The following is a 24,284-nucleotide window of genomic DNA, read 5'->3' on the forward strand; positions in this document are numbered from 1 at the left end:
TAAATTTTAGGGAACAATTTACATTTTATAACAAACATAGGAACTAAATAAGAGTATTAGTATTTTCATGGAATAAATTCATATTAAATGATCATTTACTCACTCAGTAATTCAGTGAACAAGAAATGATTTTAGAATCCAATTATTTATCTTCATTATTATTTTTTAATAAAGAATCGTTATAAACTACATAAATAGTAGTTTTCTCTATTTGTATTTTGAGAGAAAAAGAGAAACGTTTTCGTTTTTCACCGTTAATTCCTGAAGTCTATCATAGAACGAGGATTAGGGAGATTCAGCTGCCGAATTACTACACATCACATCACATCACATCAGTGATGAAACTCTGATGATGATTGCAATTAGCAACCCATTCTTGACAGCACTCATATCAAGAAATAAATATCACAACATCGTGTCTCTCTATCACACATAAACTACGTATCAATCCTCTCTAAGCTAGTAGCGTCTTTCTTCACTTCGCACGTTCTACTTTTCTATCAAATATCTCCCCACATTGTTTCTCTGTCGAACAAGACAAACGCTTCTCAAACACTTCCATTTTAAATATTTATATTCCCTTTTGAAGACCCGCAATATCATATCTTCAGCTTGAAGAAAAGGTGTGTTCTATCCCGCTCTCCCTCTGTTTCTCTCTCCACCCATCTTTGATTTCACATAAAGGTTAGATTTTTATTAAACTAATTTTTCATGGCGTGGCTTTCTTTTTCTGGAATTCTGTTAAATTTAATTATGTTCAATGGGCATGTGGTGTTCGATTCAGAATCCAAGGCAATAACATGTTATGAACGAAGTGAAGCATTTCATAATAATGCTAAAAGTTGTGGAACTTGAGTTTTGCCTAATCATTTCATTTCCTTTTCTTTCTGGTGAATCCCATAGAATGTGGGCTTAGTTCCCAGAACTGGCAATTTGATTCTGATCTTTCAGCAGCACTGATAGTTGCACTTGTTTTTTTTTTTCATTAAAAAAAACAATTTTTGGTCAGAAATTGAGTTGTTTTTGCTCTGTCATTATTGGTTTTCGAAGATATGGTGAATCCAGGATTGTTTTCTGGGAATAAGTCCGTGAATTCAGTGAAAGTAAGCTTCCGGATACCGTATTTTACCCAATGGGGTCAGAGCTTGCTGGTGTGTGGCTCTGTTCCAGTGCTTGGTGCCTGGAATGTGAAGAGGGGTGTGTTGCTCAGTGTTGTTCATCAAGGGAGTGAGCTCATCTGGGGTGGAAGCATCACAGTGCCAAGAGGGTTCCAATGCCAGTATAGCTATTATGTTGTAGATGATAAGAAAAATGTACTGAGATGCGAGATGGGGAAGAAGCGCGAACTGATACTACCCGAAGGTGTTCAAAGTGGACAGGAGGTCGAGTTCCGTGATCTTTGGCAGGTGCTGCCTTTCTCTCCTTCTACTTTTCTGTGCCACCATTTCAAGTAATTCTTTCTAAGGTTATTTTTTGTTGCTTCTGTAGGGATATGTCCTATTTTTACTGCCATTCCTGTTATAAATTTAGATTCAATTTTGTTAAATGATGTTACCCTGTAATAGACCTTTCAGTGTGTTCTTTACCCGGAAGCTATAAGAATGAAAGATATATTTTTAACAAAAATAACATTAAAACAATATACTCAACAAACAACAAATATCACTTAGAATAGTTCTAACCTAGCTCTAATATCATGTTAAGAAATAAATTTTAAGTCTAACTTAATTTCACAAAACCAACAACTTGTAAAGTGAGATTTGTAGCTACTTATATACTTTAAAGTAACCTAGAGACTTCCAACAATAATAAAATAATTCATTGATAAGCTATTATTCCTCGATCTTTTTGCTCTGAGTTTTGCCAAAATATTTCACTGGGCGCAATCTTTCAAAGTTAGTGCATAAATTACTTCTGGAAGTTATTAGTTGTCATTTGTAGTATAATTCAATAATTTTTTGTTAGAATAACAGTATTAGTTTCTAAAACTATATTCTCAAGATGTTTACGTTTTTTATTGTCATGTCCAGGCTGCCTCAGATTCCCTCCCTTTCAGAAGTGCTTTCAAAGATGTCATTTTTAGGCAAAGCTGGGATTTGAGCGAAGCAACTGTAGGAGACAACCACATTAATTTTGAACCAGAAAGTAAATGTTTTCAAATTAAATTTTCAATCTCTTGTTGGGACTTTTAGGTTGTGAATGTGTGTAGAGTGTTGGTTTATTATTTTTCTGTTAACTCCTTTTTTTTTTTCTGATGACTAGGAGAAGCTGTCTTGGTCCAATTCAAAATTTCCTGCCCTAATGTTGAGAAAGACTCATCAGTGAGACCTTTTTATCCCAAATGCCTAATGTTGTTTATCTGCATGCAGTGTAAATTCATTGAAAGCATGTATTATGTATATGTTACACGGATACATCTACCACTTACCTTGAATTAGTGACCTTTCTTTTAACTTTTGCAGATATATGTCATTGGTAGCAACACAAAGTTGGGTCAGTGGAAAGCTGAAAAGGGACTAAAACTCAGCTATTTTGGCGAATCTGTCTGGAAAGCTGAATGTGTGATGCAAAGGAGTGATTTTCCAATAAGATATCCATTTTGAAATTTTCATCATAAACTATATGAAGAAATTATGGTGTTATTAGTTTCATATGTTACAGCCACTAGTTTCATCGAGCTTTATATTTGTCCTTAACAGTAAATCCACATATAGATATGGAAAATATGATAGGAGTGGTAACTTTTCTGTAGAGAGTGGTTCGAACCGAGAAGTTTCTACCAACTCCACAAGGAATGATGTGAAATATATTTTTCTCTCAGATGGCATGCTGCGGGTAAGTTGCTGAAATTACATATTGTATGGAGATTATGCTTTTTTGTTTTTGGATTTTATAGCTTTAAACTGTTGGTTTTCTTTGATAGGAAACACCTTGGCGTGGTGCTGGCGTAGCTATCCCTATGTTTTCTGTTAGGTCGGAATCTGATCTGGGTGTTGGAGAGTTTCTCGACCTTAAGTTGCTAGTTGACTGGGCTGTAGCATCTGGTTTCCATTTAGTTCAACTTTTACCTATCAATGATACATCTGTGCATGGGATGTGGTGGGATTCTTATCCATACAGGTATGGCTGCTTCAAAATCATTGTAGAGATCAGATAATAATGTTGGTACTTTTTAAGTATCATTATAACTGGCATTTTGCAAACATGGATTTTACTCTTCACTAAATAGAGATATACAAAATTGATAAAACATTAGAACTTGGTCTTCCACTAAAAAAAAATGGAGACTAGTTTCTTAATTCAGAATTAGCCCAATTTAATAGAGTGAAATAACAATAAAACACCAATAGAGAAAAAAAATACTCCTGCTCCCCAATACCAAGAGTACTGCGTGGATTTTAGTTGATGGGTCCAGTAAAGACAACTCGGAACTTTGAAAATGGGAGGCTGAAGATGCGAGGATCACTTGAACCACATATGGTGGGCAATCTGAGATCACTCTCTACTGCGGAAGAAATATGGGAATATTTGAAACTGACTCATAATTAGGTCTAGGGCAACAGCGCATGTCTTTTCCAATTGGAATTGGAGACTGTAAATTTCAGCCAAGGAAATTTGCCTTTTGACCAGTACTATTCAGGCTTCCTGAATTTGTGAAGTGAATATTCTGATATTACCAATGCAAAAGTACCTAAGATGGCACTACCAACAACTCAAGCTGCTCAAGAGGAGAGAAAACGTGATCAATTTTTGATGAAGCTAGGACCATAATTGGAGACTACACAGGCTGGACTTAAACTGAAATCCTATCCCTTCTCTGGATATTTGTGTTGGTGTGTTGCTGTAATATCAGAAGCTATACTCACTCTCAGCTAACAAGCCACAGAGGAAAACACTCGTAAAATTGTATTATTGATGTCCCATGAATTGCACAAGGGTGTTTATTTATAACCGTTGATCCCCCAAAAGACCCTAGCTTCTTATTTTAAGAAGCTAATTACAAATTGACAACAAAGAACTTCTGTTTTTCTCTAAAACTAACTTTACTAACAGACCCTAGTACAACTTATTAAAATTATCCCTCACATCCAAAAGGACTTGTCCTGAAGGCCTTGTAGCACTGCAATGAAAATCTAGAATTTGGTGTTGCATAGCGTGTACCTCCGGCCAGAATGCATCTTTAGGTTGGCATGCTGCCATTAAATGAGCACCCAGTAACCACTTGATTTCCCTTTTCCATTTCTGAATGGCCTGGACTTTTCCTGGATCTGGTTGCACCTATTTAGAATAAATCAGATGGCCCAAATAATCAATTTTTGTTGTGCCAAAAGTGCACTTGTAGTTGAGAACCGGATTGTGTTGGTGCAATATTTGAAAGGTAACACGTAAGCAGTGCAAGTGATCAGACCTTTCCAGATAATCCAACAAAGTCCTTTCTTGCTTCAATCTTGCTAAACCAGTGATAGGATCATCAATAGCACCGAAATCAAATTGGCTCTCGTATCCTTAAGGATCTGTTGCCAATATTTCCCTTTAATATTAATATTTTGCATGCAATGCCTTTGCCAAGCAAAATCTTTCCATTCATGAACCATAGCAGCAAATGACTTCTTTGAGTTTCAAGGGTTCCCTCTAGTTCAAAAAACTGTTTTACCTTAGCTTTCTAGTCCTGAAAATTTGATCCATCAAATGAAGGAAACGGAATGTATGCCCATTTCAGTGGTGAAACAGCTGTGTCTATCGACTCAGCATGCATCTCATTCTCTGTTATAGTTTTCTTGGTTATCTTGAAAGCTGCAAATGCTGCTATGAGGCCTTCAATTGACAATTTTACCATCTCCAAAGCTTGGCGCACTGATTCTTGAAGATCGGAGAGGTTCTTCTCATAAGAATCCATGAATCTCAAGCTCCCTTGTTGTCACCATCATCACCCAGCAAAACTGATATCAATTGCAATATCAGAAGCTATACAAGCCACAGAGGAAAACACTATTTAAATCGTATTACTGATGCCCCATGAATTACACAAGGGAGTCTAATTATAACCCTTGACCCCCAGAAAGGTCCTAGCTTCTTATTTTAAGAAGCTAATTACAAATTGACAAATAACAACTACTGTTTTTCTCTAAAACTAACTTTACTAACAGACCCTCAATACCACTTACTACAGGTGCTGCAAGAATAACAACTTTTAGTTATTCATGCTGGGATGGATCCAGATCAAGTGAATTCAAAAGCAATAAATGTTGCTTATGTGGCACAAAGAAGTGGAAAATAGAAAGGATCCGTATAGTATTATTAGTGCAAGGATTTTGGTCACATTGCAACCAATTGTCCAAATCTTACACCTATCCAACCACCCAATACCAGTCAAGCCAGTCTCACACTTGAGATGGCTCAACAAATGATAATTGCAACACTTTTTGCCTTTGGTATTCAAGGTAATGATAAGAAAATTGTTCTTAGATTTTTTATTCAAGGGCTTCTAGTCACATGACCTGTAAATCAGAATTGTTACAAAATATTTGGTGTAACAGAGGTCCTCAGTATATTCAAATTGCTAATGGAAGTTATCTTCGTTTTCATGTTGTCGGGATATTGGATCTTCTTTTCATCTCAGAATGTGTTTGTTACCTGAATTACCTACTGATTTGATTTCATGCGGACAGCTCTTATATAATAGTTGTAACATCTCTTTCTCTAAAATAGGTGTCTTGTACAGAATCAAGTGTCACGGAAAGTGATCACTAAGGGACCTAAAGTGCAAAGACTGTTTCCTCTGTAATTTTGTATTCTTATAACTTTCTCTTTGACTTGTAGTACCATCACTAATCAGAGTGAGGTGTGGCATAAGAGATTACCTAACTCTCAAATTTGAAATCTTTTTGTTTCAACATGGCTTTCTTAGAAATAAAGATTAGACTTATGACTAAATTGTCTATTAATTGTATGCAAACTTGGCAAAAGCAAGATTTTACCTTACCTTCTTTACATGGTAATCGGGCTACCGAATGTTTTTATATAGTTCATTGCGATATATGGGGTATTATGTTGGTTTCTTCTCATTGTAATTATAAGTTTTTGTGACATTCATTGATAACTATAGTCGATTCACATGGGTGTACTTTCTTTGCTATAAGGACGTCTATTTCATATATTTTAGGGTTATATTTCTTATGTTGAAAAACAGTTTTCTAAATGTGAAGAAGTTTTCCAATCTAATAATTGTGGTGAATATGTTTCATTAATTTCAAGAATTTTTGAAAAGGGATCATTCTCAACGTTGCCTTTATTTGCCTCAACATGATGAAATTGGTTGAGTAAAAGAATTGCAATCTTTTCGATGTTACTCATACTTTGCTTCTTGAGTCCTTAATGCCTTCTAATTTCTGGGTGGTAGCCATATAAAATTCTATTCTCGAGGTTACACGAGTACACAAACCACTACTAGTTACCCTTCTTAATCTTCCCTTGAGATTAAAAACTCTCAATCACAGAAAAAACACCCCAGAGAAAGTATATCTTAAGCTCACTTAGAAAAACTTCATAGTGTGAAGGATTTACAAGATGTCTCAACACCCACAAAGAACAGAAAGATTACAATGATAGTTAGAAAGATTTGGTTCTAATGTGCGTTCTTCAACACACCCTTTCGTGCCATGGATTGAACATCTCGAGTGTGAGACTGAATATTTGAGAATAATCCAATAACAACTCAAGAGTGACTGATACGATATGTCCACCAAACCTTGCTAGAACAAGGTCTGATATCATCTTAGAAAGTGTACTTTAAGCTTAATTCAATCAATCTTACAAAACTGACCTGTAAGATGAGGATTGTACCAACTTAAATAATATAATTTGGCCATATCTCTAATTAACATGGGATCTCCAACACTAACCGTACTAGCACTGTTCAACTTGTTGCCGATCCCATGTTTCATGAATGTAGCTAACACATTGAGGTTGTTTGTCACTTTACTTGTGATGCTACCTCATTTGTCTTCTTCATGTATCTTCAGATTGTTTATGTCTTTACTAAGACCCTGTCTCGATCTAACTATCAATTTCTAGTTGGCAAATTGATGCTTCAAGATTCACTAACATCAGTTTGAGGGGGATGCCAATGGGATTAGCTAAATCCTTGATTAATTTTTTCGTTATTGTTCCCCTATAATTTATATACAGTATTGTTTGCTGATTTACTTGCTGTCTTATCTCATTAATCATTATTGAAAACTTTGAATAGCTGTAAATTAGTCATGAATTAAACTAAGTTTTCTTGTATAGCTATTGGCAAACTTTCCTTGTATAAAGCTAAAGATTCTTAAATGTGATTCTCAATGATAAGAGGCATTCAGTCCAATTTGATATTCATGATGATTTATTTTAGTGACTAATTGTTGTTTCAGACATTTCATACTAGCTATCGAGACTTGATTGATTGATATTGTTTTTGTTTCTTTTCAGTTCACTATCGGTCTTTGCATTGCATCCATTGTACCTAAGAGTACAGGCTCTTTCCAAGAACATACCGGAGGAGATCAAGGTTATGTTTAGGATATTTATTCTCTATTAAGTAGCAATGGTAACAATTTCAAAATGCTGATATTTGAAATGCTTTGCGGCTCCTTTAAACAGAAAGAGATTGAAAAGGCCAAACAGCAATTAGATCAGAAGGTAATGCCATCAAATCTTTATAGGACAGGATTCTCTAATTTATGAAATGCATCATTGAATGGCTGTTACAAAGTCTAAATAATTTGTCTTCTTAGTCACTCCTTATGTTTTAAATGAATTTCAGTTATTAGCAAACACCACTATATCCTGATTATTGACATAATAAAAAGGTTGTTCCTTTCTGCAGGTTTAATGATTGGTGGTAAAATAATTTCAGTCTTCAATGGAACCCCACTCTTGATTTTTTTTTTAAAGTGCAATAACACTACAAAACCTTTAGATGTAATTATTATCAGTTTTTTCTTTGAAAATCCAATTCCTGCCGTTAGTTGAATAGAATACATTTTTGATTCAATTCAAGGGTTGAAATAAAAGAAACCCAAAGCACATCCTTTTACAAACAATTATGAGATGTTGCAATCTTTACTTTTACCTGTATAAATAAACTTAGTACTTACGGAAATTGAGATAACTGTCTAAGTAAACTTCTACTATAGTCCCTGAAATTGTAAGGGTGGTCACTTGCTTCCCAACTTTTCAAATTCTCATTTTACTCACCAACTTCACCAACTTTTTGAGCAAAAAGTGCTAAAGTGAATATGGCATTTTGTTAAATCAAATATTGAAGTGAGAATTTTGTGAAGTCGGGGACAAAATTGACTGATACTTGGATTTTTAGGGAGTAAATTGGAACTGTACTTCTGGTTCATTTATTGCAAATATGTTGTTACTTTTGTCATTCTTTATACACAAAACATATTGGTAAATGACACTTCCTTGTGGTTGATATTTTCTCCCTACAGGATGTTGATTATGAAGCTACAATGGCCACTAAACTCTCAATTGCGAAGAAAGTTTTTGCTCAAGAGAAAGATTTGATACTCAATTCAAGTTCCTTCCAGCAGTTCTTTTGTGAGAATGAGGTATTACTACTGCATTGGGTTCCTGTTTAATATGTTGGCAAAAGATGCTTTATATGTTTTATCTTTTTGTATCTTGTACATTTTTTCCCTCTCTTCTATAGTAAACTTTCCATGATCAATTATTTCTTGCAGAAACTACAAAATGACAGCCTTTTACCTTTTCCTCACTAGGCAGGGTTAATTTCATGAATTAAACAACATCATTAATATTACGAATCACATCATATCTATTGAAAAACATTAATCTCTGAATTTTTGGTGGGTAGTTTTTTTGGATCTCCCTCTGCTTCTAGTGATAGAGGCCAACCTTCCATCGGGCTCAGCTTTTATCTTGATGTTAACAGGGTTGGTTGAAACCCTATGCTGCTTTCTGTTTCCTGCGAGACTTCTTTGAAACATCAGATCGTAGTCAATGGGGTCGTTTTGCCCATTATTCAGACGATAAGGTATATGCCATAGTGTAGTTTTTATTCTCTTTTCTTTTTACACGGTTATATTTGAGGTTTTATGTTTCCTTTTGTTTACAGCTAGAAAAGCTTGTATCGAAGGACAGCCTGCACTATGAGATAATTTGCTTCCACTACTATGTTCAATATCATTTACATTTACAAGTAAATTAAATTGAACCCTATCCTCTTTAAGTTCTTCATGACAATCATATTACAAACAAATAAAATCTTACCATTTACTTCTCATTCTGACCACAGTTATCAGAAGCTGCATTGTATGCGAGAAAGAAGGGAGTAATATTAAAGGGAGACCTTCCTATTGGAGTTGACAAAAACAGTGTGGACACCTGGGTCTATCCAAATTTGTTTCGAATGAACACTTCTACCGGAGCACCTCCAGATTATTTTGATAAAAATGGCCAGAATTGGGGTTTCCCTACTTATAATTGGGAAGAAATGTCAAAGGACAATTATGGCTGGTGGCGAGGTCGATTGACGCAGGTTTTGGTTTTGACTTCTTGATCTTATCTTTAAGTGGACAATATCTTCCAACTTAAATATATAGGCTGAAGATATTCTTTTCTTAAAATCCTTTCTAGATGGCAAAATATTTTACGGCTTACAGGATTGATCACATATTGGGATTCTTTCGAATATGGGAACTTCCGGATCATGCTATGACTGGTCTAGTTGGAAAATTCCGGCCATCTATACCTCTTAGTCAGGTATCCTCATGTTCTCTTAAATTTAAAGGGCGCTTGATGCCATGAATGTGTGCTGAGCTACTTTAACTTGCTTAAGAAACTTCTTTTTCTTGCTCTGCTTTTAGTTAATTTATATTTCTTGTCTTATTTTCTGTAGGAAGAACTTGAAAGAGAAGGGATATGGGACTTTAATCGCTTGAGTCGCCCATATATTAAGCGGGAACTATTAGAGGTTAGTAGTCTACCATTGTAGGCTATTACAACTGCATTTTTATGTACTAAATTTACCTCCAGGCTGGATTTCTGTAATGTGTTGCAGTCTTGTAAATGTGTTTCTCAAGGTAAGCTACATTATATTCATTGTTGTTCAGGAAAAATTTGGAGCTGCTTGGACATTTGTTGCAACAACTTTTCTCAATGAATTCGACAAGAACATCTATGAGGTGATAATCCTTTTTTGTATAGTTTTCTGTATAGTATTTATTGATTTCTGTTTGATCATAAACTTCCACATAGCTCATGCCTTTAGATTTGATCGTATAATTACATGAATGGACTTTCCTTGGTGCAGTCTAAACTAAGGTGGAACCTAATTCCAACAAAAAAACATGAATTACACATGATTGATTTTTCTAGTGTGTAATGTGCTTTGTCTTTTTTTAGTACTTTTTGTTGTTATTATTTTCCTGTCTTTTTTTTTGCTGTTTCTGTTCAATTTATTTAAGTGTGTTACTGATGCTTAGCTGTTTGAGGTAGAAAGAAATGAGAGTGGAAGTTAATGGTTGGGTGAATTTCAAAATAATGTTCATGTTTGTGGAGAAGCATGATATCCACTCTCTTCATGGGATTAAAAAGAAAACAGACTATTTTCTTTGAATTCTAAAGAATGTGAGTTCTGACCCAACAAGAAAGTTGTGCCTTGGTGACTGGTTGGTTGGGCTTTAAATTATGAAACAACCTCTTTGCATATGCAAGGGTAAAACGGTGTATAATGACTCTCGCATACATTTGAATATTTCGTAGTGGCAGATCTTGACCATTAATGTTGGGAGGCCAAAATAAGATACTCAAACTAAGTGTAATTTTAATGTCTAGTCTCCACGCAAAGCTACTAAAGTTCATTCTCTACAGATCACAAAGTAACATGGACAAACTTCTCTAATGACATCATCCTTAACCTTACGCGTAAACAATTAATATGTAATAATTGTACCTTCTTTAATCACAAACAACACTGACCCCTGACTCTACAGTCGGAGAAAATATTTCGAAAATGGTAGATTTGACGATAGAGTTGGGGTGTCATGGCTACCCTTGTCCTTTATAAACTCTGCCATTGGCCATTGGCTTTTGGCATGAAGCTATTTTATTTATTTAATTAATTTAGCGTATGAAACTTAAACCCATAGTTTCTTTCCTTAGAATATTGCAAACCTAGAAAGAAATGTATCCTTAGTGTAACACTGGAAGTTAACATTTTTCAAATAAATCTATTAATAATAGGTTTAATAGTCTTTTTTATCCCAATTTTTGTCAGATTTATTTAATGCGGTCCCTTAATTACTTTTCGCCTCAATGTAGTCATCATTTTTGTTAAAAAAAGTAAATGTTGTGGTAAAATTTTGTTAACACCGTTCAAAGGATGATGATGTGGCAGTATAAATGACCTGTGGCAATGTGTAAGCCTAGCCAGATGGGAGCCAAACCACCTTGATTTTTTATCAGGGGCATAAATTGCATAACAATAGAAAAAGTCATGTTAACCTTGTAAAATCATCAATAAAGGTGATAAACCACTAGTCCTTGAAATATTAAGAACATTACAGGGATCCTACTCATTTGTATGAATAAGATAAAAGGGAGAAGTACTGATTTTATTAATCATAGAAAAAGGTACACATTTGTGGTTTGCCAACTCAAACACCTCACAGTGAAGACTCTAGATTTAAATTTTTGAACAATGAAGGAAACAATAACATTATAACACGAAATGATGTTTTAAACGACAATGATACAACTAATTTTTTTTGGTGTTGGTACTGTCCGTCATCAAATTCAATTGCTATATAAAGAGTTGCTATATAAATCAACATTACATGAGAGATCCTGGGTAAATTTTTGTATATATTTCAGGTTTGTGAACAATTTAGGCACATGTTTAACATTTTTTAGAATTATGGTTGGGTTTATTTGGTAATTTCCATGACCAATTACAATTATCATGTTTCCGTTGTGGAAATTTTCTTGCTAGGATATGGGGAGTATGTAGAAAAGTATTTAGGGAGGGGTGTCACATGATTTGTTGCATGGAAGTCTAAAATCCAATAGTGGGTAAAGGGTGTATTTGAGACATTAAATCCAACAAAAAATGATAATCTACCAAAATATGTCAATGAACACATACCTGTGTATTTTTCTAGTTTACTAAGGAAGGACCTTGCTCTTTCTAGCTTCTCATGGTTGAGTTGGACAAATCCTCCTTGATTTTCAGGAATAGTAACAACATGGGAAACAACACAACATGAACTATTTGAACCTCTCTCTTTGAAGGACCTCCTTTGTATATGCAATCTTTGTTGGGTTTTCTATGCAACTTGTTGGTTTTTAGAGAATAAAAACAGATGAATATTGGCTGGCTGAAGTTTTTATCTTATTAAATGCAACTTAATTTAAATACATTTAGAAATAACTAACTAAAATATCACATCTCGTGATTCTAGCAACCACTACTAATGACTTGGCTGAAAAATAGGAAATAACTAACCCACTAACAGCCATTGACTAATTTAAAAAAATAAATCTGAAATCTTCCTAAATTCATGCAACTAACAAGGCAGTTCTCAACACTCCTCCTTGCCTTGGAGGGTGCAAGCTCCTAGCTTATTCCTTAGGAATTCGAACCTGTTGAGTGAAAAAGATTTGGTAAATATGTCATCAGCTTGGTCTTCCGAGCAACAGTAAACTAAACATGCCTTGCCACTTTCTTGAACTTCTCTTAAGTGAAACAACTTCACATTAAAATGTTTGGTCTTCCCATGAAATATAGGATTATGTGAGATTGAAATTGCTGCTTGATTATCAACAAAAACTTTTGTGCATTTATCTTGCTTCATACCTAAATCTGTTAAAATATTCCTCAACCAAATAACTTGATTCACAGCAGCTACAGCTGAAATGAACTCAGTTTCTGTTGTTGACTGAGCTACAACCTCTTGCTTCTTGGAGCACCAAGAGAAAACACCTGAACCCATACTAAAACAGTACCCTGAAGTACTTTTCATATCATCTAAGCTACTAGCCTAATCACCGTTAGAGAAACCAAATAATTTAAAGTTTTGTACCTTGTAATACTTAACTCCATAATTGACAGTTCCTTTGATGTATCTTACAACTCTCTTTGCTGCCTTTAAGTGCAGTTCACTAGCACAATGCATAAATCTTGACAGCAAGCTAACTGGGAATAAGATGTCAGGCCTTGTGGATGTAAGATACATTAGACACCCAATCAAACTTCTAGAATAAGCTTCATCAACTTTATTTGTTCCATCCTCCTTGATAAGCTTCTCTTTTTGATTCATTGGAGTGTTCACTAGTTTGCATTCACCAAGGTGAAATTTCTTTAGAATCTCCTTTGCATATTTTTTCTAGCAGATAAAAATCTCATTCTTCTTTTGAGTGATCTCCATGCCCAGAAAATAAGTCATAAGACCAAGATCTGTCATCTCAAAGACCTTTTCCATTTCTTGCTTGAATTCTTCAATTAGTGCTAGGTTGCTTCCTGTTATCAAGAGATCATCAACGTATAATGAAATAATTAAAGTATCAGCACCATCATGTTTGATATAAAGTGTAGTTTCAGATACACTCTTTTGAAAGCCCAAGTGCAGTAAATGATCATTAATTCTGCTGTACCACACTCTTGGGGCTTGCTTCAAACCATATAAAGCCTTTTTTAGCAAGTAGACTTTATCTTCTTGTCCTTTGATAGCAAAACCATCTGGTTGTTCAACATAAATCTCCTCCTGCAGAAAACCATTAAGGATGCTGACTTGGCATCCATATGAAACACTTGCCACCCCTTTTGTGCTATAATGGCAAGTAGTAACCTAATTGTATCATGTCTTGCTACTGGAGCAAAAGTATCTGAATAATCTATCCCAAATATTTGAGAATAACCTTTTACAACAAGCCTTGCTTTGTGCTTGTTTACAGAACCATCAGGGTTGGATTTTGTTCTAAACACCCATTTCACCCCAATGACATTTTTGTCATAAGGTCTTGGAACTAGCTCCCAGGTTTGATTTTTCTCAATCATGGACAGCTCCTCCTGCATTGCAGATAACCATTTCTCCTCCATAGCAGCTTCTTCAAAACTGGCAGGTTCACAAATAGTTATATTGCACAGTGATACATTGCTTTTTTGATAGATATCAGAGAGTAACCTTGTGCCTCTAATAGGTGGATCATCTACAGTGTCTTCAACCTCCAATTCAGTGTTCTGACTTTTCTTTGAATCACTCCAGCACCAGTTTTCATCTTCCATGAAAGGCACATCTCTGCTTATTAGAATTTTTCCAGTTTGAGGTTGAAAAATCCTATAAGCTTTAGAAATTGTGCTGTAGCCAATAAATAATCCCGCTTCAGCCCTTTTATCAAGCTTATCACATTTAATCTGAGGTATATGTGAATAACACAAGCAACCAAATACTTTAAAAAAGTCCAAAGAAGGTTTAAAACCAAACCAGGCTTGAAAAGGAGTTTGATTTTGCAAGGCTCGTGTCGGAAGCCTATTCTGGATGAACACAGCTGTATTTGCAGCTTCAGCCCAAACCTTCTTTGGTAATTCCTTTTGAAGAAGCATGCACCTGGCCATCTCCATGATTGATCTATTTTTCCTTTCACTCACTCCATTTTGTGAGAAGTGTAAGGAGCTGTTAATTGATGCTAAATCCTAGCTTCAACACAAAATTGTTGAAATTGATTTGCTATGTACTCTTTTCCATTGTCTGACCTCAAGATATGAATATGGCAATTGCTTTGATTTTCAACAAATGCTTTAAATTTCCAGAACACTGCAGCTACTTCTGATTTGTATTTAAGAAAGAAAATCCAGCACATTCTTGTTAGGTCATCAATAAAAATAATATAATAAAGACTTCCTTTTATGGATGGAGTTCTTTATGGTCCAGCAACATTAGTCTGAACTAGCTGCAATTTTTTACTAGCCCTCCAACTACTTTTAGGAAATGGTTTCCTTGTTTGCTTTCCGAATCTACAAGCCTCACATTCAGCTGGAACTCCACAAACTAATTGATTTTTCAGCATGTAGTTCATTCCCAAATAATGGAAATGACCCAACCTTTTGTGCCAAAGATTGACTGAGCTTGCTGTTACTGGAAATTCAATCTGCTCGTCCTTCATTGGATTAAATGAGAAACTCTTTCTCCTCATCTTGACTTTAAACATTTCAAGGCCTGTTGGATCTTTAATGGTGCAAACTTTATCTTCAAAGATAACTTTGAACCCTTTCTCTAGTAACTGTCCGACACTAAGCAAGTTTTGACTAATATTAGGTACATATAAGACATCAGGGAGGGTTTTTGTACCTGTGTAAGTTGTTATAGCTATTGAACCTTGCCTTTTACTGGAATTTGTTCATCGTTTCTAATTCTGACCCATTTGACTTCGGTCATGTCCAAACACTTGAACAATTCTTTGTCATAGGTCATGTGGTTTGTGCAACCGCTATCAATCAACCAAGATTCATTTGAACTGCTACTGGAGAAACAGGTAGCAGCAAAGAGTTGGTCTTCATTTTCTTGCGCATTTTGTGCATCAGCTTGTTGGACATTTGCTTTGCAAATTACAACTTCATGACCGATCCTATTGCACCTACTGCACTTTGCATCAGGTCTTTTCCAGCAAAGAAATAGTGGATGACCCATTTTTCCGCAATGTTGACAAGGTGGATAATTTTTCTTTTTACCCTTACCTTGTTTTTGATTAAATACACTATTTTCACTGCTTGCTGGTTGGAACCTTTTGAAATTTTTCTTTTTATTGGTTCCGACATTATGATGCTTGACAGGGAGTGCACCTTCAACCACACGATCTTCTCTCATTAGCCTTCGCTGTTCTTGGGCTTGCAAAGCGTGTAACACTTCTGCCAAAGTAATCTTGGATAGATTCTTTGTATTCTCCAATGAGGCAATAGACGCTTCATACCTTTCTGGCACTGTCACAAGGATTTCCTCGACAATTCTTGAGTCCGCAAAGTCGCTGCCCAACAACTTTATTTTGTTGGCAATGCCCAATAATGTGTTTGAGTACTCCTTGATTGTCTCTGACTCTTTCATCCTTTGCAGCTCAAATTCCCTCCTTAGGTTCAACACTTGCATGCTTCTTATTCTGTCATCTCCTTCATATTCTTCCTTCAAAAAATCCCAAATTTTTTTTGGTGATTTAAGAGTCATAATTTTGGTGAAGATCAATGTTGTAACACCAGAAAACAAGGACGACTTTGCCTTTGCCTTCTTTGTTTTTTGTTCCTTGTGATTTTTGATTTGGGCCATGGTAGGATTCTCCGGCAGCGGTTGAACAGAGTAATCCTCTTCCACAGCTTCCCACTGCATTTTTACAGCCCACATATCATAGTCTTCCCCATTAAAGATGGGAAGTGCTACTGGAAAGGAAGTTGACTCTCCTTTCATTCTACAGGTCCCTTAAGAAAAAGCTGCTCTAGATACCAATTGTTGGTTTTTAGAGAATAAAAACAAATGAATATTGGCTGGCTGAAGTTTTTATATTATTAAATGCAACTTAATTTAAATACATTTAGAAATAACTAACTAAAATATCACATCTTGTGATTCTAGCAACCACTACTAATAACTTGGCTGAAAAATAGGAAATAACTAACCCACTAACAGCCATTGACTAATTAAAAATAAAAATCTGAAATCTTCCTAAATTCATGCAACTAACAAGGCAGTTCTCAACATAACTTACAACGTTTATCTCTTGTGTGGCCTGGCTTGTTGCAATAAGTACATCACACTCCTTCATTTTTCCTCTCCATCCTTTTAAAAGAGCCCCATGTATCCATGGTTGTTGTTCCTTCAACAATCATTGTTGGATTTTCTGCAATAGGAGTCTCTAGCATTAGACTCCTACTTTCTTTACTCTGAATGATGGTCATGACTTCATTGAGTCCTAGAGTCTTCTCCTTTCCAAATATTTGAACCTTGACTTGATAATATTCTTGTTTTAGACCTACTAAGAAATCATACACTAGATCTTGTTCAATGTACTCTCTAAAAAAATTTAAATCCACATAACACTTGGTCTTAGTGACCTTGTAGTGAGAGAATTCCACCCACAAAGCATTAAGCGGATTAGCATACTTAGTAAAAATTTTGGTGCTCTATTCGGCTGTCATGGTTTTTACCTTCACATTATAATTATGTGCAACATCTTTTGCCTTTGAATACATTTGATTTATTGCAATCACATGGATTTTGCTGAATTGAAAAACATACATGTGTCACTGATTTCTAAAACCGTTGAGTTCCATAACCAAGCCATGACCATGGAGTCTTCTTCATCCCATGACTTGAAAGTAGGATCATCTTCAACTAGAGCATCATCATTTAAAGGACCAGCCTTTCCTTTTCCTTTCCAAATGATCTTAACGAGTTGAGACCATCTTAGATAATTTTTTCCATTCAACAGAGAAGTTGAATGAGGACTATAATTCTCATGTATTGAGGCTTGTCACCATTTTCCATTTCATCCATTACAATTTTGTGCAACTAAGGCACAGAGAAATAAATTGATAAGAGACGCACCCCATAGCTAGACCATAGGGGCACAACAATGAAGGCTGTAACATGCTTCAAGGTAGGGCAGCAATAAAGGCTGCAATAGGGGCTACAGAGGCAACAAGGAAGGCTGTAATCTACTTCAAGGTGGGGTGACAATGAAGGTTGCAATAGGGACCAAAGAGGTCATCAAGGAAGGCTGCATTTTTAGGGTTTACACAACAATAAAGTCTGCAATTAAACCACATGATCAGAGGCTCCGAAGGATAACGAGCTATGGTACCATCTCAAAACTAGAAGAAAATAATTTCTGTTATTCCGTCTCATTACAAACATTTCACACACACATATATATGTGTGTGTGTCTATATATATATATATATATATATATATATATATATATTGATTGGATAATTTAAGAAACAAGCACAACCTACTTTAGGAAACAAAATCCTAAGATTTTGGGATTGATATGCTAGTAAGAAAACCGAGATACAATCAATATACATAGTTAAAACCAAGAGGAATAAAATCTGAAACTTCCTAAAATATATTGGACAAATAAAATCTAAAACTTCCTGAAACATCTAGACATGTATCATCATATGGTCTAGTCACTAGTCCTGCAGATTTGGGATTTTTGTTCATCTCTACTCTTCTCCTTTAGCTTCAGTTTCAGTGCTAGTACTCTCTTGAGTTTTTGTTCCTACATTTTCTTCAATTGTTGGTCCAAAATACAAATTTGCTAATACCAAAGGATCATCATCTTCCTCTCTTAAACTCTCCCCTTGAATAACTTACTTTCTAATTAAAAGTACCATCTTTTGACACAATTTTTTGGAAGGAGCATAGAAACACTTATAACATTTTTGTGTGCCAGAGGACCCTTAAAAAACACATTTTATTGCCTCTGGGTGTAGTTTTCCCCTTTCATTTTTGTGCACATGGATAAAGGAGACACCCAAAAGATAACATAGGATGAACCTATGAGGTTATATTATGACAATAAATACGCAATCCATATAACTCAACCTAGTACAGCATGATAAAACTAAAGATATTGAAGTGGACAAACATTTTATTAAAGAAAACCTTGACAATGGCATGATTTGCACTTCATATGTGTCTATTCAAGGACAACTTGCAGCAGACATACTCACCAAGGGACTGAGAAGTAGTAACTTGTAGATAATTATATCCAAGTTGGGATTGGAGAACACCTATGCACCAACTTGAGAGAGAGTGTCAAAATATATTTTAGGAAGTTTCACATATTATCCCTATGGTTTTTGTTGAATATAGTGAAAAATAGGTATCGGAGTAAACTCCCTTATGTAGAAAATACACATAAGATACTATATTTATAATAAAGAGAATATGGGCTAAGTCTAAATTATAAATAATGATAAAAAGAAATAATAACAAAAAAACAAAAGATAAAAAAGATAAGGTATAAGATATCTAATATATCTAACAATTTTTAATTATGTGTATCTGTTGTAACATGTTTTTATTACTAGCATAACAATCCTGCAATCTATTGATTTGTTCCCTAGAATAGGTCGTTCTTATTTCCAAAATTATCCAACAAATGAATGTATATATATTAGATATATGTAATGAGATATAATAAGAAAAAAGAAATCATATCTTCTAAACTTGAGACCCTTCAAAATTTGAAGTCAAGTATAAGAAGGAAATTATTGTTCAAAAGGAATGAAAAATAAAAAATGGAAGTGTATACTGTGCATATTATGTAAGAGTTGTCACAGATAGGGAATCCACCTTAGTATATTGTATGTTTGTGGGTGAAAATTCGGTGACTTGGAGAAGTAAGAAACAAAAAGCTGTTGGAAGGTCTAGTGTAGAGGTTGAATTCTAAGTTTGGCACATGTGGTGTGTGAACTTATGGCTAAGAATTTTTCTAAATGATCTTGAAGTCATATGTCAAGAGTCTATGCCTCTTTACTGTGATAATAAATCAATTATTAGCGTTACTTGCAATCCAAATCAGCATGATAGGACCAAGCATGTTGAGATAAATAGACACTATTAAAGAAAAACTAAATAGTGGCCGTATTACCACTTCTTATGTTGCATCTGGGCTTCAGTTAGCATATTTATTTGCAAAAGGTCTTTCCACTAAACGATTTTATGATCTCAATGCAAGCTGGCAATGATAGATAAGTGATGATTCATAAGAAAATATAGTTAATAAGCTAAGTAGGATATTAAGTGTGTTATTAGAAGCTGTTAACAGATTCTAGAGATTTCTTGGTAATCTTTACTTTAGGCTTAAAGTTCTCTCTCTATATATAGAGGCTGATGTTCTATTTCAAATAAATAAATTGAATACAATTTTTTCTTATTCATATTAATCTTTTTCAAGTTAATATATTAGTTGGTTAAGCTTTATGAGCCAAGCAACATGTCTTTAGTGAATGATCTAAACAGCCTGAAAATCCACTACAACATTCCCTCCCAGTATTTAATTCAGCTTTATCAAACACTATACGTCTTGGAATGTACTAGGAAGACAACTTCTACAAAGTGCTATTGCTATGTATCAATCCTTATTGCATTAGAGATTAATCAGCTTTGAAATGGAATTCACAATTTGCATAAAATTCGGTTTTGGAAATCCAGTGGGTAGTATATCTTAACAAAACATAAACATGTTTGATGTTCTTTATTGAAGTGATAGAACAATATAGGTTGCATGGTTACTTATTTGTTAAGCAAGAGTGTGTTGACATTCAAGATTGAAGTTATATGTCTGTACCTGTGGGCAAACCTCATGCTATATTTTTGTAAAGAAGTGTAATCAATGTAATATGTAGGATTCAGTGGCACCAATCTGGGGGGTTTATAGATTGTCATGTATGATGTGATAATATATAATGTCTAGATTTATTGGTTAATTCTAAATATGCCATTCAATGACTACATTTGCTGTCTACTATTTTGCAACCATTCTATGTTCTATCCGAGTGTTGAAGTGTCTTGTTCCGTAATTTATTTTATTTTCAATAAATGGATTTAGTTCAAGGAGGATAGCAACACAGAGAAAAAAATTGCTTCCAAACTGAAAACTTGTGCAGAAAGTTCTGTATTGTTGGAGAGTGAAGAGAAACTGCGGCGCAATCTCTTTGATCTTTCACAGGTAGCTTCATCAAATTTGCTTCCTGGTTCATATTCCGCTTCTGTCTGTGTTTATATTTACTAGGAAATATAAAACTAATTAAGATTTATTTTGATTTTGACTTACAGACTTGTTAAGAGTTTTACTCTATCCGGTAAACCACATGGTTCTGTTGTTTTTAATCTACTTTTTCACTGAACTGAAAGCCAAAACCTTAGTTACTCCAATGATGTGCCACTTTCTTAATAATTAATTAGTAGCATAAAATATTTTACATTGATGGTAAATTAATTTTTACATTCTTCAATCTTAAATTTGTTTTTTTAATATATTTGAATTTTTATTCTGTCTTGTTATCTGTGTTCTTTTTGGTATTGCAAGTGCTACATTATGTTCTACGCTATTGGCTTGCAGAATATAGTTTTAATCCGTGATCCAGAGAATCCAAGAAAATTTTATCCTCGTTTCAACCTTGAAGATACCTCAAGTTTCCAGGATTTGGATGATCATAGGTACCTTAATAATCCGTGACTCGTGGGCGCTGTCTACTAGGATGGTTCCTACAATTATGCCACTTTTAATCCAAGTTCTATGCTGAAAACTGTTCTTCATCTACCACAACTATTTTTTTCACATTCTTCATGGAAATATCTACTCACTAGATCTGTTATTGCTTGTCATATAATACAGCAAGAATGTTCTTAAAAGATTATACAATGACTACTATTTCTGTCGTCAAGAGAATCTTTGGAGGCAAAATGCATTGAAGACCCTGCCTGTACTTCTAAATTCATCAGACATGCTGGCCTGTGGTGAAGATTTAGGCCTCATTCCATCTTGTGTCCATCCTGTATGCCCTTTATGACTTATCCAAAAGATCTTGAGAAAATTATATTTTTATTTTGGGCACATTAAAAGGATCTGTCTATAAATTTGTAATGCAGGTTATGCAAGAATTGGGATTAGTTGGGTTGCGCATTCAGCGTATGCCCAGTGAAGCTGATCTGGAATTTGGTATTCCTTCTCAGTACAGCTACATGACGGTAAGGCTTCCATTTAAGTAGTGAAAGACTGGATATAGGGTTAATTCCCTTTGTGTAAAAAATACACAGAGGGTGATATATTTATAATGAAGAATAATGAAGAAAATATGGACTAAGCCCATATAAGATATGTGCTATTGCTTGTCTTTGTCCTTTTTTCATTTCTGTGCTCTTGATTGAACTAATGGAAACATACTAGTTTTCTATTTTTATTGAGACTTCACGGTTGCATTTTGAAAAAAATAATAATACAAAACCATCCATAGGTTGGCAGGATGATGAATCTTAGAGAGTATTTGGAAAATTATCAGAATATACGAAGAACATCTAATATCTAGATTGTATCTTGAATAATTAATAATGTCTCTGATTATCTCATAGTTTCTATAAATAGGGCTAGTGCTTTGTGTTTTACATCATACTGTAACACATCATCAAATCATCAGAATATTCACTCTATTCTATCATTTTTTACTTCTCAAATGAAAGTTTATGTTGTTCAGAAGGCATGTGATTAGATAAGCAAAACAAAATGGTCAATTTGGTCTCAAAAAGTGTATAGCAGTTTGAAGATAATCCCTGAATTTTGTGTATTTCACACCTGTCCTTAGTTTAGATAGATTCTTTTATTTCATAATTAAAATGCAACTTAGTAGCTTTTAAAATAGTAATATATAAGGAGCATTTTAATGATAACATTCAAGAACTCATCTAAAAAACTAAGGATAAAATTGAAAAAAAGAAAACTACTTTCAGGGATTATTTTTAGTTTATCAACATTCAGGGACTAAAGCTTAGGGACCAAATTAGCTATTCTACCAATTAGATATTCAAGGTTTCCTTGTTATGATATGGTAAATCTAAATTCATCTTTATATAGAGATAACTTTTTCAACTTAGAGTGCTTTTGCTAGATAGCCATTTGATTGGATGACTTGGGCAATGTGCAGGTATGTGCCCCATCATGTCATGATTGTTCTACCTTGCGTGCTTGGTGGGAAGAAGATGAAGATAGAAGACTCCGGTTTTTCAAGAATGTGATGGAGTCCAATGAACTGCCGCCAGATCAATGTGTTCCAGAAGTTGCACATTTTATTATAAGGCAACATTTTGAAGCTCCATCAATGTGGGCAATCTTCCCTCTTCAGGTATTCTCACAGTCATGTTGATATAAAAGGGTGAAAGAAAACTTTGATTTATGGCTATCTGGACCCATTTTCTATTTGAAATTCATGCCCTTAATCTGGTGGAGCATGTGGACAGGACTTGTTAGCATTAAAAGAAGAATATACAACACGCCCTGCAACAGAGGAGACAATCAATGACCCTACAAATCCCAAGCACTATTGGAGATACCGTAAGTCCTAAGCTTTGCCCTAAGTTAACTCTGCTAGATAATCTGTGATTATTGAACTGCCTTTTGTAAAATTATGATCTAAGTGTGTGCTTTGGATTGTTGTCAGGTGTGCATGTGAGTTTGGAATCATTGATTAAGGATATTGACCTTCAAACCAATATCAAAGATCTTGTACGTTGGAGTGGAAGATCACTCCCTAAGGAAGAAGCTTCAGGAGTAGATGCCAGCGTAGTGGCAGCATTGTCAGTAGCAGAAGCTGTTACTGTGTTGTCAGTAGCAGAAGCTGTTTCTGAGAAACAGAAGTTTTCCAGTGCCACGGAAAAGCCTGTTCTTGTCAAATAAAAATTGTGGATGATGTTCAGCCCTTCAAATCATGTCCCATAACCTGCTAAGATGGAGTTAGTAATAAGGAGCATATGTGTTATGTTTTCATCTGTTCCTGTTATGTTTCTTAAAGAACAATGCAAATAAATCTCGAAGCATGTATTATTATCTCTAAGTTTTAGCTATTAAGAGAAATGATAGAAATACATTCTCTTATCAAGCTTAGAAATACCTCCATAAATTTTACTCTAACTTTTTTTAAAACAAAAATTTATAGACATAATGAAAGTCACATTGTTTTATAATTATAATAAGGCATAATTATTAGCTTGATTTTCTTGGTTACAAAGTTTTAAGTTGGTTCTTCTCTTTTTAATAATTGTGTTATAACTGTTGAAGTGTTTTAATTAGGTAATTTTTTTTAAATACTAACGATATTAATGATATATTACGAGTCAATTTATAACTATTTTTCTTTTAACTTTTTGGAAAAATATTTGATATAATAAATGTTATTGTTTTAATTTTAATTTAATTTTTTCTTTGATTCAATTATTTTTTAAATAGAATAATATTGTTTCTTTTTAAATTAAAATTAAATTTATTATTAGTATAAATATTATATTGATATTTTTTATTTAAAATATTTTTTTAATATATTAATTTATTTTATATTATTAATCCATATTTTTTTAATATGTATTTTTTTATAAGATTAAAACTAAACATAAGTATCTTGTTTTAAAAATTATTTATAAAAGTAATAAATTTGGTTTTTTTAATTGGAATTAAATTTATTATTTATATAAATGCTCTAATATTTATATTAAAACTTAATAGTG

At 34.2% G+C, this 24,284-nt stretch overlaps 1 protein-coding gene across 3 annotated transcripts; it reads left to right on the forward strand.

Moving 5' to 3' along the window:
• The first annotated feature begins 350 nt into the window (after nucleotides 1-350).
• Nucleotides 351-23,658, forward strand: LOC108327535 (4-alpha-glucanotransferase DPE2). 3 transcript variants are annotated; one of them, XM_052872373.1, is made up of 25 exons: nucleotides 351-623; nucleotides 1,051-1,406; nucleotides 2,031-2,145; nucleotides 2,263-2,321; nucleotides 2,463-2,590; nucleotides 2,709-2,835; nucleotides 2,924-3,120; nucleotides 7,471-7,549; nucleotides 7,642-7,680; nucleotides 8,484-8,603; nucleotides 8,948-9,049; nucleotides 9,131-9,214; nucleotides 9,311-9,553; nucleotides 9,652-9,777; nucleotides 9,914-9,988; nucleotides 10,128-10,199; nucleotides 15,481-15,546; nucleotides 15,668-15,721; nucleotides 20,620-20,739; nucleotides 21,133-21,230; nucleotides 21,409-21,568; nucleotides 21,663-21,761; nucleotides 22,712-22,909; nucleotides 23,025-23,118; nucleotides 23,225-23,658. In XM_052872373.1, exons 2-25 carry the CDS (start codon nucleotides 1,053-1,055, stop codon nucleotides 23,458-23,460), a joined length of 3,045 nt encoding a protein of 1,014 aa, XP_052728333.1. In that variant the 5' UTR covers nucleotides 351-623; nucleotides 1,051-1,052; the 3' UTR covers nucleotides 23,461-23,658. The 3 variants fall into 3 exon arrangements, with proteins under 3 accessions (XP_052728333.1, XP_052728332.1, XP_052728334.1); XM_052872372.1 differs by having other exon boundaries at nucleotides 352-684; XM_052872374.1 differs by lacking the exons at nucleotides 15,481-15,546; nucleotides 15,668-15,721 and having other exon boundaries at nucleotides 367-684.
• Nucleotides 23,659-24,284: the final 626 nt, after the last annotated feature.

The sequence above is a fragment of the Vigna angularis genome, chromosome 2, assembly GCF_016808095.1.
Source record: "Vigna angularis cultivar LongXiaoDou No.4 chromosome 2, ASM1680809v1, whole genome shotgun sequence".
NCBI lineage: Eukaryota > Viridiplantae > Streptophyta > Magnoliopsida > Fabales > Fabaceae > Vigna > Vigna angularis.